This window comes from Psammomys obesus, unplaced genomic scaffold, assembly GCF_907164565.1.
Source record: "Psammomys obesus unplaced genomic scaffold, mPsaObe1.curated_primary_1811, whole genome shotgun sequence".
NCBI lineage: Eukaryota > Metazoa > Chordata > Mammalia > Rodentia > Muridae > Psammomys > Psammomys obesus.
In genome coordinates, this window is record NW_026596069.1 from 14,319,750 (window position 1) to 14,333,917 (window position 14,168).

The window sequence follows — 14,168 nt, forward strand, 5'->3', positions numbered from 1 at the left end:
AAAAAAAAAAAAAAAAAAAAAAAAAAAAAAAAAAAAAAAAAAAAAAACAAACAAAAAAAAAAAAAAAAAAAAACATCACCAACATCAAAATCTCACCAAAACCCAAAATAAAGATCACTAAAGAGAAAAGCAAATGCTCAAAAACAAACAAACAAAGAAAACCAGCAAAACCCAAAAAGGCATGGTCATGCTTTCTCCAGTAGGAATAAAATCAGGAGCAGTTTAGGGCAGAATGTAAGGATGGTAATGGGGTGGAAACGAGAAAGGTTTGTTGGAGGTCCCAGTAGACTTCAGTCATCCATAGGCCTATTGTTTTCCTTTGGGAAGTTGTCCATCACAAACAGAAACATGTCCAAAGCAACTGTCTGCCAAAGAAACGAAACAGTTAGAAACCAGAGTCCTATGTTCCCAGTCAAAACACACCCACAATGACGGAAAACCTCGCACTAAGCCCCACTCTTGACGATTCCACAACTTTCCACCAATTTCTAGGTGAGGACCAAGCCTTTGCATAACATTTCACATACAAACTGTTCTTTCTTCAACAAACCACCCTAATTTCCTATCTCATTTCCTATCTTTGGACCCTCCTGCCTTGCTTCCCACTCACTGGATCCTAAAATATGTGAAAAGCCAAAGACATAAATAATCTAATGTGTTTCTGACTTGCACTTGTACAAGGGACTTCTCTTTGCCCTGTTCATTCTTGTATCTATCACAGCCTAGCTTCAATCACACAACAGTGTTTATGGAACACCTTCTGTGTAGCGCATCCTTTTTGCTTTTGAGCGTAGCTGGCAGTTTTCTCAGCCTTCATTGTCATGATGGTGGAGTCGACCAACTCTCACAGTTCCGTCCCTCTTAAGAAGTCTAGATCATTCATAGGACCAATCTTTCTCTAGTCATGGTACAATTAGACTCGTGGTGAGAGGATAGGGTAACTCTAAAGCGGAATGTGGGGAGGAAAGACATCGCAGTCACCTCAGAGTCACAGGGGAGCTTTGGGAGAAAACCCTGGGGACACTCTGAGGTGAGACAGAGAAAATGGAACCACCCAGAGACTGGAAAAGGTGCCCACACCCCTTCCTCTATTCTTTGGTCTGTTAAATGGGGATAATGACACTGTGTTTACCTACCTTGGAGAGACATTATCAGCTCTATTTAAAGGCTCTTCCCATGAAAGCTGCTGTGTAATTACCAAGAACAGCTATGATAAAGAAACCTAAATACAACAGCGAATCAGCTGGAACCAATTCTCAGGGGAGTTTACTTCTCTGGAAAATTTTAAGGAAAGGATAGCAGCTCTTCTTTGGGGAGTGCTGGGTCCATTTCAACTTTACGTTTCTGGAAAGCCAGCTACTTTTGAAGCCTTCTCCTCCTGCCAAGAACTCAAGATCTTCCTCTGCCTGCTTTTCCCCTATAGTCCAAGTGGTTTCCATCTGAAGTTACCTTTTCGTGTCTGATTTTTATGTTTATCACATCTTGACTTACCAAGACCCTTGCATCAAAAATGGACTTCAAGCAAGGCTTCCACCTACAGGACAGGAAAAGAGGGGGGACATAGACACTGTAATCGGAAGGAAAATTGCACTTCATAGATGGCAGGTAACAAAAGCATCTCTGACAGCTTTGAGGACAGTGGGGGATTAAGGCAGTGGCTGTCGGGTCCTTATAGTGCAAATGAGGATCTGAGTTCTAGTCCTAAACACCCAGGTAAAGGCAGGCACAGCGGCACTGTTGCTAATTCTAGCACTCCTGTTGTGAGATGGGAGGCAGACAGGAGGAGTCTGCCAGGCTGAGCACAGCCAATAGCACACAACAAAGAGACCTGGTTTCAAAGGAGGTGGAAGAAGAGGACCGACGCACAGACCGCCCTCTAAGCTTCATGCACATGTTGTAGCATGCTCACACCTGCACGCACAAAAAATACAAACATGCACACACATGTATCTCACACACAAACACACACACTTTTTCTTTTTAAAGAAGAGGAAGGTTGAGATAATTGATCATCAATGTCAAGCTGTGCTAAGATTCATTGACGAAATATGGATTTCCTGGGGTCAGGAGTGCAGAAAGCAGGGACCCTGCACAGACTTGCTTGAGGGAACTGCTCCAGTTAGGTTGGAGAAGCAGGTTGATGGCAGCTCACTGGAAAGGAGAGGTACAGGGCTGGTGAGAGGGCTCCGGAGGTGACAGAACCTACTGTCAAGCCCGAGGACCCCAGTTTGATTCCCAGAGGTGGAAGAAGAGAACACATTTCTACAAGTGCACACTTTCACACAGGCCCCCACAATACACATGTGAAATGAATGAATGAATGAATGTATTTTAAATAATTAAAAGAAACTGCAGCTGTGAAACCCACAGGCTTCATCAAGCAAGTAGAAGAGCCACGGCAACTTAAACATTGGTGGCTTGGAAACCTGGTAACCTGAGGGTCATGGGCTATGTTTGCAGAGAGGGCTGCCAGCTGAGAAAGTGGGCACGTTAAATATCTAAATAATATCGAGGTCAACATCACTGGCAGAAGTCCATTGGTTTTATATTCTTGTTAATCTCGCTTACAGAGTTAACTATACTGGTTATTTCTAAATAGCGCAATATAGCATATGAAAGGCTCCAAGCAATAAAAACTCTGGGATTCCAGGGGCATTTTCACATGAGAGCTTTGTAAGTTTAAAAACTATGCATAGTAATAACAGTTGGCACTTATCGATTGTTTGCTATGAGAGCTACATGAATTTTTTTTTCTATATATCTAGATGTCAGCTAAGAGGTTTGCCAGGTCTGGTAAGAGGGCTATAAACCCTATCCAGAACCATGACTTCTGGAAATGGTGTATGTAGATTAAATGTTTCCATCCCTGTGTCTTCAGTATGTCTACATAAAACTTTATCTCTAGTTATGACTGTTTTTTGGTTGGTTGGTTGGTTGGTTGGTTGGTTGGTTGGTTGGTTGGTTGGTTCGTTGGTTCGTTGGTTGGTTGGGTTTTTGCCTGTTTGTTTATTTGTTTTGTTTTGTTTTTTGGTATGGGGTCTGAGAGTCAAGTAATAAGGATGTATATGTGTGATGGAATCAGTGGACTCTAGAGAGAAGACAGGAAAGAGATTGCTTTCTTCTCCCACCCCTAATTCCTCCCACCTCATGAGGAATAAAGAAAAGGTTGGCCATGAAGAAGAGTGATCTTCTCAGCCTCCAAACTGTTGTTCTCCTGGAGGTACTTTTGTTACACAGCCTGAGCTGACTCAACCATCCTCATATCTGTGAGCCTTGAAAGAACTTGTGTTTCACTGCCCCTACCAGGCCCTTCCCACACATTGCTGCCAGAGTTACAGATATAGAACTGTTTCAATAAAATACTCAGCTACCAATGGACATGGTCAAGTTCATGGGAAAAAGTCACAAGTTCTTTATATCTTTTCCAACCTCTCATTCCTGGATTAGATTGAGGGCATTGATTTGGTTTCATCCTTCACATGGCAAATACTTTTTTTTCAGGCTGTCATTTTCTAAGGGACTGGCTGTAGTTATAAGTAGAAATATTTACTGTCTCATCACGGCTGCATGACTTCATTTAACAGACATAAGGCACCTGAACCCCAAGAGTAAGTTCAGACATGGCAGAAAGATAATTTAAATGTAGCTTGGACTGATCATTCACTCAACCTAATTCAGCCCTTTAAAGACAGTATAGTAACTATCTCATCTCTAATTTAGACCATCCCTTCAAAATGTCTTGACTTTTCTATCAAGTCTTTGTCTAAAAAAGAAAAATCACATACTCCTAATAAATATGTGCAAAGAATTATAGAGCAAATGTCTCAATAATATGTAACATTTCAGAAGTCATAGCAGAATGATAATAATGAACTAGGAGTAGTATTTGATATTGATTTAAACAATCTAAACAGGGCTGAGGAGCTGACTCAGTAGGTAAAGAGCTTGCTGAGCGAAAGTAATGAACTGAGTTCTAACCCCCAGAAGCCACATACAGCAGTGTGCACGTGTAATCCCAGCGGTTCTGTGGCAAGAGTGGAGGCAGAGAGTAGAGTCCTTGGAAGCAGAAGCTTGAAGATCAGCAGTGAACAACAAAGAGTCTGGACACCTGCCTAAAATAAGGGAGAGGGTGAGGACTGACACTTGAACTTGATTCAGATCTCCAGCGGAATACAAGGCTATGTCATTTCTAAGTAGTCGGATTTAGATGGTGATGTCAGACTACAAGGACACAGATGAGGACTTGATATTGATGAGGACAATGAAAAAAATTCTTTGCATAAATATTTAATACAACTGGGAGTCATGGCACACATCTTTAATCCCAGCAGAGGCAGGCAGATCTCTGAGAGTTTCAGGACAGCCAGGGGTAAGTAAAGAAAGGCTGTCTTTAAAAGACTAAATACATACAGACATACGTACATGCATACATACATACATAATTAGTATAAATGGTAGAAGTAAGTTTGGGGCCACTTCAAAAGTTGTTAAAAATTCTTTCCTAATTCCCAGCCAAAATTCATTTAACATATGTACTTACGAAGCTCAAGCCAGCAACTCAAACAACAATTTTCAGCATCATACACGATATGATGCAAAGGTAGGGCAATTAGAAAGTCTATGTTTTCCATAAGCCGTATGTTTCTATAAGAACATAAGAATGTGTATATGCAGAACATGCTGCAGTGCTTGGTACCGAGTGTGTCTTGACTCTGAGCTGAGGTGTGCAGGCAGGGCTGTTGGTGTCTTAAGGCATGACAGTACACACCCCACATCAGAGCAAGGGCTGCAGTGGACTTGCTCAGCCCAGCGCAGGCAAGTACCGCCCAAAACACCTGGGATCCTTTACAAATTTGATTTTGAAATAATTTTTGGTCATTGTGGACCATTGAAGCCTTTTACTGATGACAATTCTATGAGACTTATTCTATTTACCATAAGGGAGGGGGAGAAGGGATGAAATTAACACACCCACTATTTTCAACAAGACAGAGGGTTTGAAAAGTAAGTTCTATTTCATCATAAATTTCTAAATAGCAAAGGAAGAGCACTTATTAAAAAAAAAAAAAACAAGGATTGGAGAGATGGTGGTTCAGCTGTTCAGAGAGCTGACTGCTCTTGCCAGGACCAGAGGTTGGCTGCCCACACCCACGCAGGACAGCTCACAACTTCCGGTAACTACAGTTCCAATGAATCCGACTCCTTCTTCTGCCTTCTGCAGGCACCAGGAGCCCACGTGAATCACATGAGTGTACTCAGGCAAAACAGTCTCACAAATAAAATAGAAATAAATAATCTTAACAAAAACTAAAACATTCTTGTGTCCAGTTGAGAGCCAAACCAGGTCGGTAGCCCTGTGTCTGCGTGTGTCATTGTTAAGATCTTTACAAAGGCTTACATCTCAGTTACTTTTCTATTGCTGTGAAGAGACACCATGACAAAGGCAGTTTATAAAGAGTGTCGTGGGGCCATGCTTATGCTTCCAGAGCATGAGTCCATGGCCTTCGTGATGGGGAACATGACAGCAAGCAGGCAGTCATGGTGCTAGAGCAGTAGCTGAGAGTTTACATGTTGAGACAACAAGCACCAGGCAGAGAGAGAACCAAATGGAATGATTTGAGTTTTTGAAAACCTCAAAGCCCACCCTTGGTGACACACCTCTTTCAACAAGGCCACACCTTCCAATCTTTCCCAAACAGCTCCAACAACTATGGAGCAGGCATTCAAGTATATAAGATGATGGATGCCATTCTCATTCAAACCACGGCAGCTGAGAAACACTATTGATTAAAAAAAGAAAAAAAAAAAAACTTTAAATGCATGAGTGTTTGCCTGTATGTGCACCACATGCATGTCTGGTGTCCTGCAAGGCCAGAAGAGGACATCGGGTCCCCTGGAGCTGGAATTACAGAAATTGTAAGCCAACATGTGAGAGCTCTTAAATTCTGAGCCGTCTCTCCAGCCCTACGTTACTGATTACCTTTAAAGACTTCATCCCATGGACACAGATCTCTGCGAATTAGAAACTGAGAGTCTCTACCATGAAGTTAAAATATTTAAGCCCCTCAGGTAACCCTGGGAACCTGTAAAATTTGGGAATCACTTAGCTCCATTACCTCAATATTATCCTCCAATTTCATGATTTAATCATTTCTATGACCCTACAGAATGCCTTGCTTTACAAACATGAAAATTATAATAATATTTATGAAGTAAACTTCCTGCAAATGCCTGTAAACTTGCTGAGCTCCCCCCCAATGGGTTAAAATTATTCTTGTAATCTCATGAATGGGAACTATCTTTGTGTATCTTGGAACAGATCGCTTTATCTGGCCTGTTTCCCAATTACGAACATTCCAAATCATTGTTATATAAATAAATGAGACTTTTCCCCACTCAAGACACCAGTGTGGATGAAAAATTTGTTTACACCAAGAAGTTTTAGGTCATCTTTCAATCATTCATCCCCTGAACCAAACTAGGTGTGCGGGAGAGTGCACAGGCATGAAGGCACACACCCACATGTGACACATGGCAAATGTTGGGCGTTCAGCGAGCCGGAATGAAGGAGACCTTCAAATCCCATCACTCCTTTCCTCACCTTATATTTTTGTATGCAAGACTCGAGGAGCTGAAAGCAAAAGCATCCAAATACTGTCTACCTGACCTGCCTAAGCTTTTGGTTTGCATGACTCTCATTTGTTTTCCTTTAAATACTGTACTTTGGCCCTGGTGATATTAAAGGGAGTAATGAAAGGAATATTTTTAAATAATGAAAGCTATAAATTGAATGTGTTGATGAAGACTACTGTAAAGATCCTCTAAAATGTGTGCCAACTTGCCTTAATAAGGAGTTCTAATTCTTGCAATAAGACACTTGTAGGTTTTGCTTGATCATTGAAACTTTCTTCAAATTAGTTAGTCTAGATTTCTTGTATTTTAGCTTTGCAATATATATAAATTTGTACATTGTGTATATTCATTGTACAGAGTTTTGGGATTAATACAGACAATTTCTTTGAAGTATGTCATGTATGTTGACAGAACAGAATTTAAGTTTTATTTGGGATTAAAAATTATTGACAATTGAGTTACAAACTTTAGAAATTAAAATGTAATTAACAACCATATAAAAACAATAGTTTCAAAAGGTTTGAAACATGTCCTTGTCATGCAAGAAATCTCTGCATGACAAAGGCAAGTCCTGCCATCTGGTGGAAAACATATATCCAATGAAGGAATTGGGGATTCCCTTTTCTCCCACATAACTCTCCAGGGCATTTCCCAGGGAGACTTGGATGCATTGGGAATTTGTCTTTCGATGTTACTGGCTAGCTAGGCCTTCAGTGGTGTCATTATTGACCAGGTTGGAGGCTTTGACCACTTGCCAACTGGGTTGATATGAAGTCCAGTTCTTAGAGAACTCGTGGATATTTTGAGTAGTAACAAATAAACTCCAGATTCTCTTCTCATCCTCAATGATGAACCATCAACACCATTGTGGAAAAACACCAGCAAGACTGGTCCAGGGAAACTGGCTTACCAGGGAATAAGATGACCTTAACAAACATACATGAGCCAGGCTTGTATCTTAGTTAGTCATTATTAAGCACATTTTAAAGTAGTGCTTAGAAAATAAATATATAAGATATTTAGCCTTATTCCTTTTTTTTTTTTTTTTTTTAGCAAACTCCACTTGCCAAAGCCCTTTCTTCCTTGTTAGTCATCTGGAGATTGATTCTACCTGGGCTCTCACAGCATTTATACCTATGATCTTAGGACAGCCACTGGCCAGACTACTGTCACAAATTTACATACACCAAACTGTTTTCATCATGACTTCCCTCACACAAATGGAATGCTTGATTATTTGGGCCTCAAATAACAGTTTAAAGAAGATAAAAAAAAGCCCATATAATCAATTCTCTGACCATGCATTTGCAAAGTTACATGGTACATGAATTGCATGTACTTCCAAATTTAAAAGAAGAAGCATACTTTCAATTTACTTCCAAATTAAAAAAGAAGAAGAAGAAGAAAAGCTTGATGCAGATATTCCTTTGTCTCACAAGTCACTGATGACCGGAATCTGCAGCATACGGTGATCTTTGTTACCGTCTTCCATTTGTATGTACCAGCTAGTGGCCTAGAAGACATCAGGCTACGATTTGAATATGTGTTCACTTTGAAGGCATTGGATCTGTGTGTTTTTCATTTTGTTCAGTTACAGCCACAGGATGGGAAAAGGAGTGTTTCAAGCTGCTGATTGTGTGGGTCATTTATCTATTGGTACAGCTCCCTCTGTCGATGGCTGGTAGTGTAGCTTCCCCAAAAGGTACTGTTCCTACTGAGGCATACTAGATGCATCCAAAGGCACCAGAGTTTCATTAAAGGAATTCTCTTGTTCCCTTCCTTCATATGGAAATGCCATTAACCGTATTAAGTTAATTCTGAGTATTAGGTTCCTAACCAACACACAAAGCTTCTCCTCAGGGCCTATTTCACCAGGCATCCTTGAGTCAGAATGGACTGGATATGTCATCACAGATTCAGAGTCACACCGTGGGTTGCGATTAGATTTAAGAGGAGCTCTCTTGTATCTATCGAGTTTTCCCTTCAATCATGGTTGTTCCATTTCTTTCCCCGCCAACCACCTTGTGTCTTCAGGTAAATGAAAAGTTCAATTATATGTAAAGTGAGTGTTAAATCAGCAGGCCCCTTGTGGGGGTCTGGGCTTTCTCTCCCTGCTTCAGTGGCACGTGTGCTCAATCCATTACTGTTCCTGAGGACTGTACATCCATCAGGTCATGTGGGCTGGCCAGGGTGCATCTTACAGCTTTTACTGCATATGAGACGTTGCAGGCCTGTTCTCAGGAACTGCCAGGCAGACTGGGAATCACAGTCACGGTTAATAGCAGCGAATTGCCAGCTCTTGATGGGTGGGTAGTCACTCCTTTCAGTGGTTGCCCCCTGGGGGAGAAGGTAGAAAAACAGAGGGAGGGAATTAGAGTGACTTTGCACAGTTGAGCAGGTTCATGCCGCTGGATCAGTGGCAAGCATTGGCAGGGCTCCACTCTAGGGAGGCTCACAACGACATCACAGTCTCATTTTTACCAATTGGTGCTGCTGTATTACCAGTGGAGCACAGGGGGAGAGCAGAGGGGAGGGCTAGCCCAAGTGGGGGATGGGGATGGAGGCAGAAGTCTAAGCTAAATTAAACAAACAAACAAAACAAAAACGCATGCTTAGACAGGTCCGGGCACCCCAGTTAGCCCTGTGCTAATTGCACCAAACTGGTGTTTGAAGTTCCCTGGGTGATTAAAGGATAGACTTCCAAACTCTCTGCATAACCTTAATTTTTTCAAGGTTCTCTGAGTGGAGAATGGCTTATAATAATGATTTTGACTAATACATTTTTTGACATGCAACTTTAATGCTTAGCCTGGGTACAACTCTAGAGCATTTCATGTGTACTCAGCTGTAAAGAGTGATGATTTAAAGGGCTAATATAAGGGAAAGGTCGTTCTAGAATGAACCTCTAACAAATTGCATAAAGGATGCTTATTATTCCATGAGTATAAGGATGTGAAGCTCTCCTGCTCATTTTTCTGTTTGGTTCAAAAAGAATTGGTGAGATATGAATGGGAGAAGAAGGAAGAAAGGAAAAAATAAAACAGAAATGTGCATTTTGATGGTTATGATTTCATGGCCACCTAAAAGACTCTACAATAATGTGGTTATCCGTCTCCTCTTTTGTTTTGGGTGAAGAATTCGCTCTAACAAGAAAATGCTGCTGTTGGTTGGAGGGTTGCCTCCTGGGCCGGACCGACTCCCCAGCAATCTGGTTCAGTATTATGATGATGAAAAGAAGACATGGAAAATACTCACAAGTGAGTGCGCTTATCTGTTTTCCTTGCCTGTTTATTTCAGGTTGGAGTTGTCCTGATGAATTAAAAAGCACAGTTAAATCAAATCAGGCACTGTATCGATCTGCTACCCTTTGGAGGTTTGTTTATGTATAGTGGGAGATTTAGAGTAAAAGACTAAATTAACATTGCCAATTTGGTAGTGGAACAGGCCTCAATTAAAACTGGCCTGGTTCGTGTTTCTGTGTGTGTTGGAATGGATGAGGGGGGGAAGGGCATGGAGCAGAAATCATCCCTCAGAAGTGCTTCAGTTAGAAAAAAACTGAAGGGTTGTTTAGTCACACTAGTAAGTTTTCTCACGTCAAATTGGTAGGTAGTTTAATTCATTGTCTCTTTTACCAACATCACCACTTGCCCTTTAAGCATCCTTGCCCAGCCTTAGTCTGGAAGACAAGGTATTTCCAGAAATGGCCTCCTTAGGCTGCTCCAAAGCTTGATGGACAGATAGACTCGTGGCCTCCCCCAGCTGCATTAAACTGTGCTCGCAAATGTCCAGCCAAGGCTCTCCTTAAAGGGTGATTGTGTTTTACAGCAGAACTCTTGCCTTGGGCACTGAGATTTGGAACATATTGTTGTATCGGTTATGAGTCCTGATCTGATGCAGTCATGGAATCAAAAATCATCGTTTCTTGAGTGCAGTAGGGCTGCTCACACCAGTCCCCTTGTGGGCACAGTGGCTGCACTGGTCAATAAAACTAAATTTTAACTGTCAAGATTGCCCGGAGCTGTATAGATAAAATAATAAATGAGCAATTTTGATCCATGAATCAAAGCCGTACATTTAAAACCAACAAAAGTGAAAGTTAACTTCCTTATTGGGTATGTCTTTAAAGCATTTGTGTATTTTAGCAGATTATTCTTGTAAACTGGTTTCCTCGGCTCGTCTTGAAAGCCCCTTAAAATAATAGAAGCAGGGAAAGGTTTTTCTTAAGAGCAGAATAGGAGTCAAGACATGTGAGGTGGGGCTTGAAACAACACACCGAGGAGCTGGCCTTTCCCCAGCAAAACCGGCAGTAGCATGGTCCAGGCACTGCGTCAAGAAGGCTCCCTGGACAGTACTATACTATGGCTGTAGTAAGGAAGTGGCGGAAAAGAAACAGCAAGATTAAGCAGAGAGAGGAGGGAGAAAATACATTAATGATGTCTTTAAAATGCTTTTGATTCTCTTTTGGGTGAAAATGTCATTTGCCATGGTATAAACATCTTAGTCAGTGAGCTATCTGTAATTTAAAGATGCATCAGAAACCAAAGCTGAAGCAAAATCAGATGTTTTGACAGCATCTGATCAACAGAGGACTCCTGTACAGATGATACGCAAACTCAATGGATAGATGAAGGAAGGACAAAAGATTTCCAGAGATAAAAACATAAGCAGAACATAAGTGGCAGCAAGATTTTAAACTCCACTAATAAAACTAGTTCTTGACAAACCCACCTGCTCTCTAAAATGCTCCACTCTACACCCAATTTGGGATTTATCTGAGACCCTCCAGGCCAGGGAACAGAATCGTAAACAGCATCTCCAGAAGACCAGATACTTGATATTTTTTACATTTACTTGTTTGTTTGTTTGTGGGTGTGCATGTGGAGGTCAGTGGACAATCTGAGAAATCAATTTTCCCTTTTGATCACGTGGGTGCTGGGAACCAAACAGATCATCAGGCTTGTCAATAAGTGTCTTTATCCACTGAACCATTCCATAGCCTCTTATCTTCATTTTAAGCCATGCTCAGAGATAGATTGTCAGGTTTCAGGTTTGTTGCCCAAACTGGGATGAAAGGGAGCCTGCCAATTATGCCATAGGCTGCGACATACAGTCAGCTTACTTAGAGCTTCCATATTGCCTGCAAGTATCTACTCTCATAAAGCATGAGCTTTCAATCCTGGACTTGAACACAGATCTCTCCCATTGACCATGTCCTACAAACATTCTGAGTCATTACAGTGCTTTAAAAGAGCACTGCATGCATCATCGAGCATGCAGCATGGACTCAAGAAGTTCCAAGTGCTGTCGCTATTGTCAGTGCTACTGCTGGCACTAGCACGAGAGTTGTGTCTTTACATTGGATGTGTGTCAATCATTGCAACTTCTCCATGCAAAGAGTAGAGATAACACTCCTCCCAAATGGACAGCCGATTTTCCATACTTTTCATATGTGAGATGGGAATAAGCTACAGACTAAGAAATAATATTGGATGGTCGCCTACTAACACAGCTCATCCGGAATGAGATAAAGATACACACGTCATGACATACACAACTTCCTACATTGAGAACATGCTTAAGGATTTTTAACCTTCCTTCTATCCTGAGGCACACTCAGAGCTCTGGAATGAAAACCTGCTTTTCTAATAAATACTCTTCATGTCCCTGGGATTTGTGCATTAAAAATATACTTTATTTCCTGCCAGGCTGGGATCCCATGGCCCCAAGTGACAGCATAGTTTCACATTTGTTAAAGAAATCATAATAATTTAATATGGATAATTTCTGCTAATTTATATTTTTTTAAACTAAATTTGAAATTTATCCAAATCTAAAAAAAAAAAAAAAATCATAGCCATCACAGGGTTCCATTTTATTTGGAACATGAAACTATTTTAAAAAAAAAATCTCTCACTAGTAAATAAAAATTTCTAATTTCCCCAAATCCAATGAAACAGTAGGGGATGTAGAACTTTCCACAGACATTCTTTCAACCTAGAAGCACCAAATTAGTTCTCAGAGAGAGCAGGATGACCAGTCAGCATGGGTAACAGTCTCCTAATTCACAGTCTGCTTGTTCACTGAAAGAGTGTCCTCGCGCAAACTAAAGAGTCAGTCACCAGGTTCCCAGGGTTAAGAGTTTCTGAGCCTTAGAGCATTTTCTCCACTTAGCTGGAGCAAACATTTCTTTAGGTATCTTGCAGACAGGCCCCTCTTCCACAGAGACTGTCACCCAGCCAGTAACACACTCACCACCTTGTGGGAGCTACACCATTTGCATACATTGCATAACAAAGAGGAAGTGAAGGGACTCGGGGATCCTCACCTAAGAAATAATAAACTGAAGAGAACAAGTGAGCTGTAGGGGAGAAAAAGCATGTATGCGACACTGAAATAAAACTTCAAGTGTTGTGGATGTATCCCAACAATAGAGCACTTGCCTAGAATGCATAAGCACCCAAGTTCAAATCCTGGCATTACCAAATCAATGAATAGGAACTGGAGGGGTCATTCAACCATTAGGAACACTTGTGGCTTTCTCAGAGGACATGGGTTCAATTCCCAGCCCTCACAGGGCAATTCACAACTATCTGTTACTTCAGTTCCAAGGACCACCAACATGCATGGTATAGGCAAATCAGCCATACATGTAGGCAAGACACATAAAATAAAATAATAATAAACAAACCCAAAACAATCAATAAATAAAGGACTAGGGGCTTGATCCAACCAAAAAACATCAATGGAGACAGTAGCTCTTCCCCCAAAGAATACCCTGATACCATGCTGGCAGAGACTGATTTTTTATTCCTATTTGGAACCATAACACTATAGAATTGGTGTATAGCAACACCGAAAAGGCTCTCAAGTCTCTGTCCCCAAAGTCCCAGAAATAACATCTGACGATGCAGCCCCTTTATAACTGTGGGATATAGGGCAAACGCAAATTGACCATTGTTGGTTCTTTTGCCCATTAAGAAAAAAAGGGAGGTGCCTGGTCAGAGATATTCAGAAGTTAAGAGCACTATTTACTCTTCCAGAGGATCTAGTTTCTATTCCCAGGGCCCTCATGGGGGCTCACACTGCCTGTTACTCCAATTACAGATGATCTGATGTCTTCTTCCGGCCTCCATGGGCACCAGAAATGCATGTGGAGAACAGACATACAGGCAGGCAAAACATGCACATGAAATAAATACATCTTAAAAGAAACTCAAGTAAGAAAATGTTTTTAAAAAATAAAAGAGAAATTCATTTTTATTTTGCAGAGTTCTTTCTTTCATCTCTTACTTCTGCATGCTGTTTCCCAATACATTCTTAACCTCTTAGAAAGCAGTATAGGGGCCATGAATACTAAAATGGCCAATGCAGAAAAGCAAGCCTCCTGCTCTGCAAACCCCCAGTCTTTGTCACAAAGATCAAACCAATCAATTCCCTTGGCCACTGTATATTTTCCTACATAAGTCTTGATACATATTCAAGTTTTCACAAAGTTCATATATGGAAGTTTCTTGACCAGGGGACAGCGCTGAAAA

At 41.1% G+C, this 14,168-nt stretch overlaps 1 protein-coding gene across 1 annotated transcript in view; it reads left to right on the forward strand.

Annotated features, from left to right (window-relative positions):
• Positions 1-14,168, forward strand: part of Klhl14 (kelch like family member 14) — a 102,127-nt gene that overhangs the window by 19,766 nt on the left and 68,193 nt on the right. Inside the window, exon 2 of the mRNA XM_055625626.1 lies at positions 9,769-9,890. Coding sequence (XP_055481601.1) covers positions 9,769-9,890 — 122 coding nt within the window. The remainder of the gene's footprint in view (positions 1-9,768; positions 9,891-14,168) is intronic.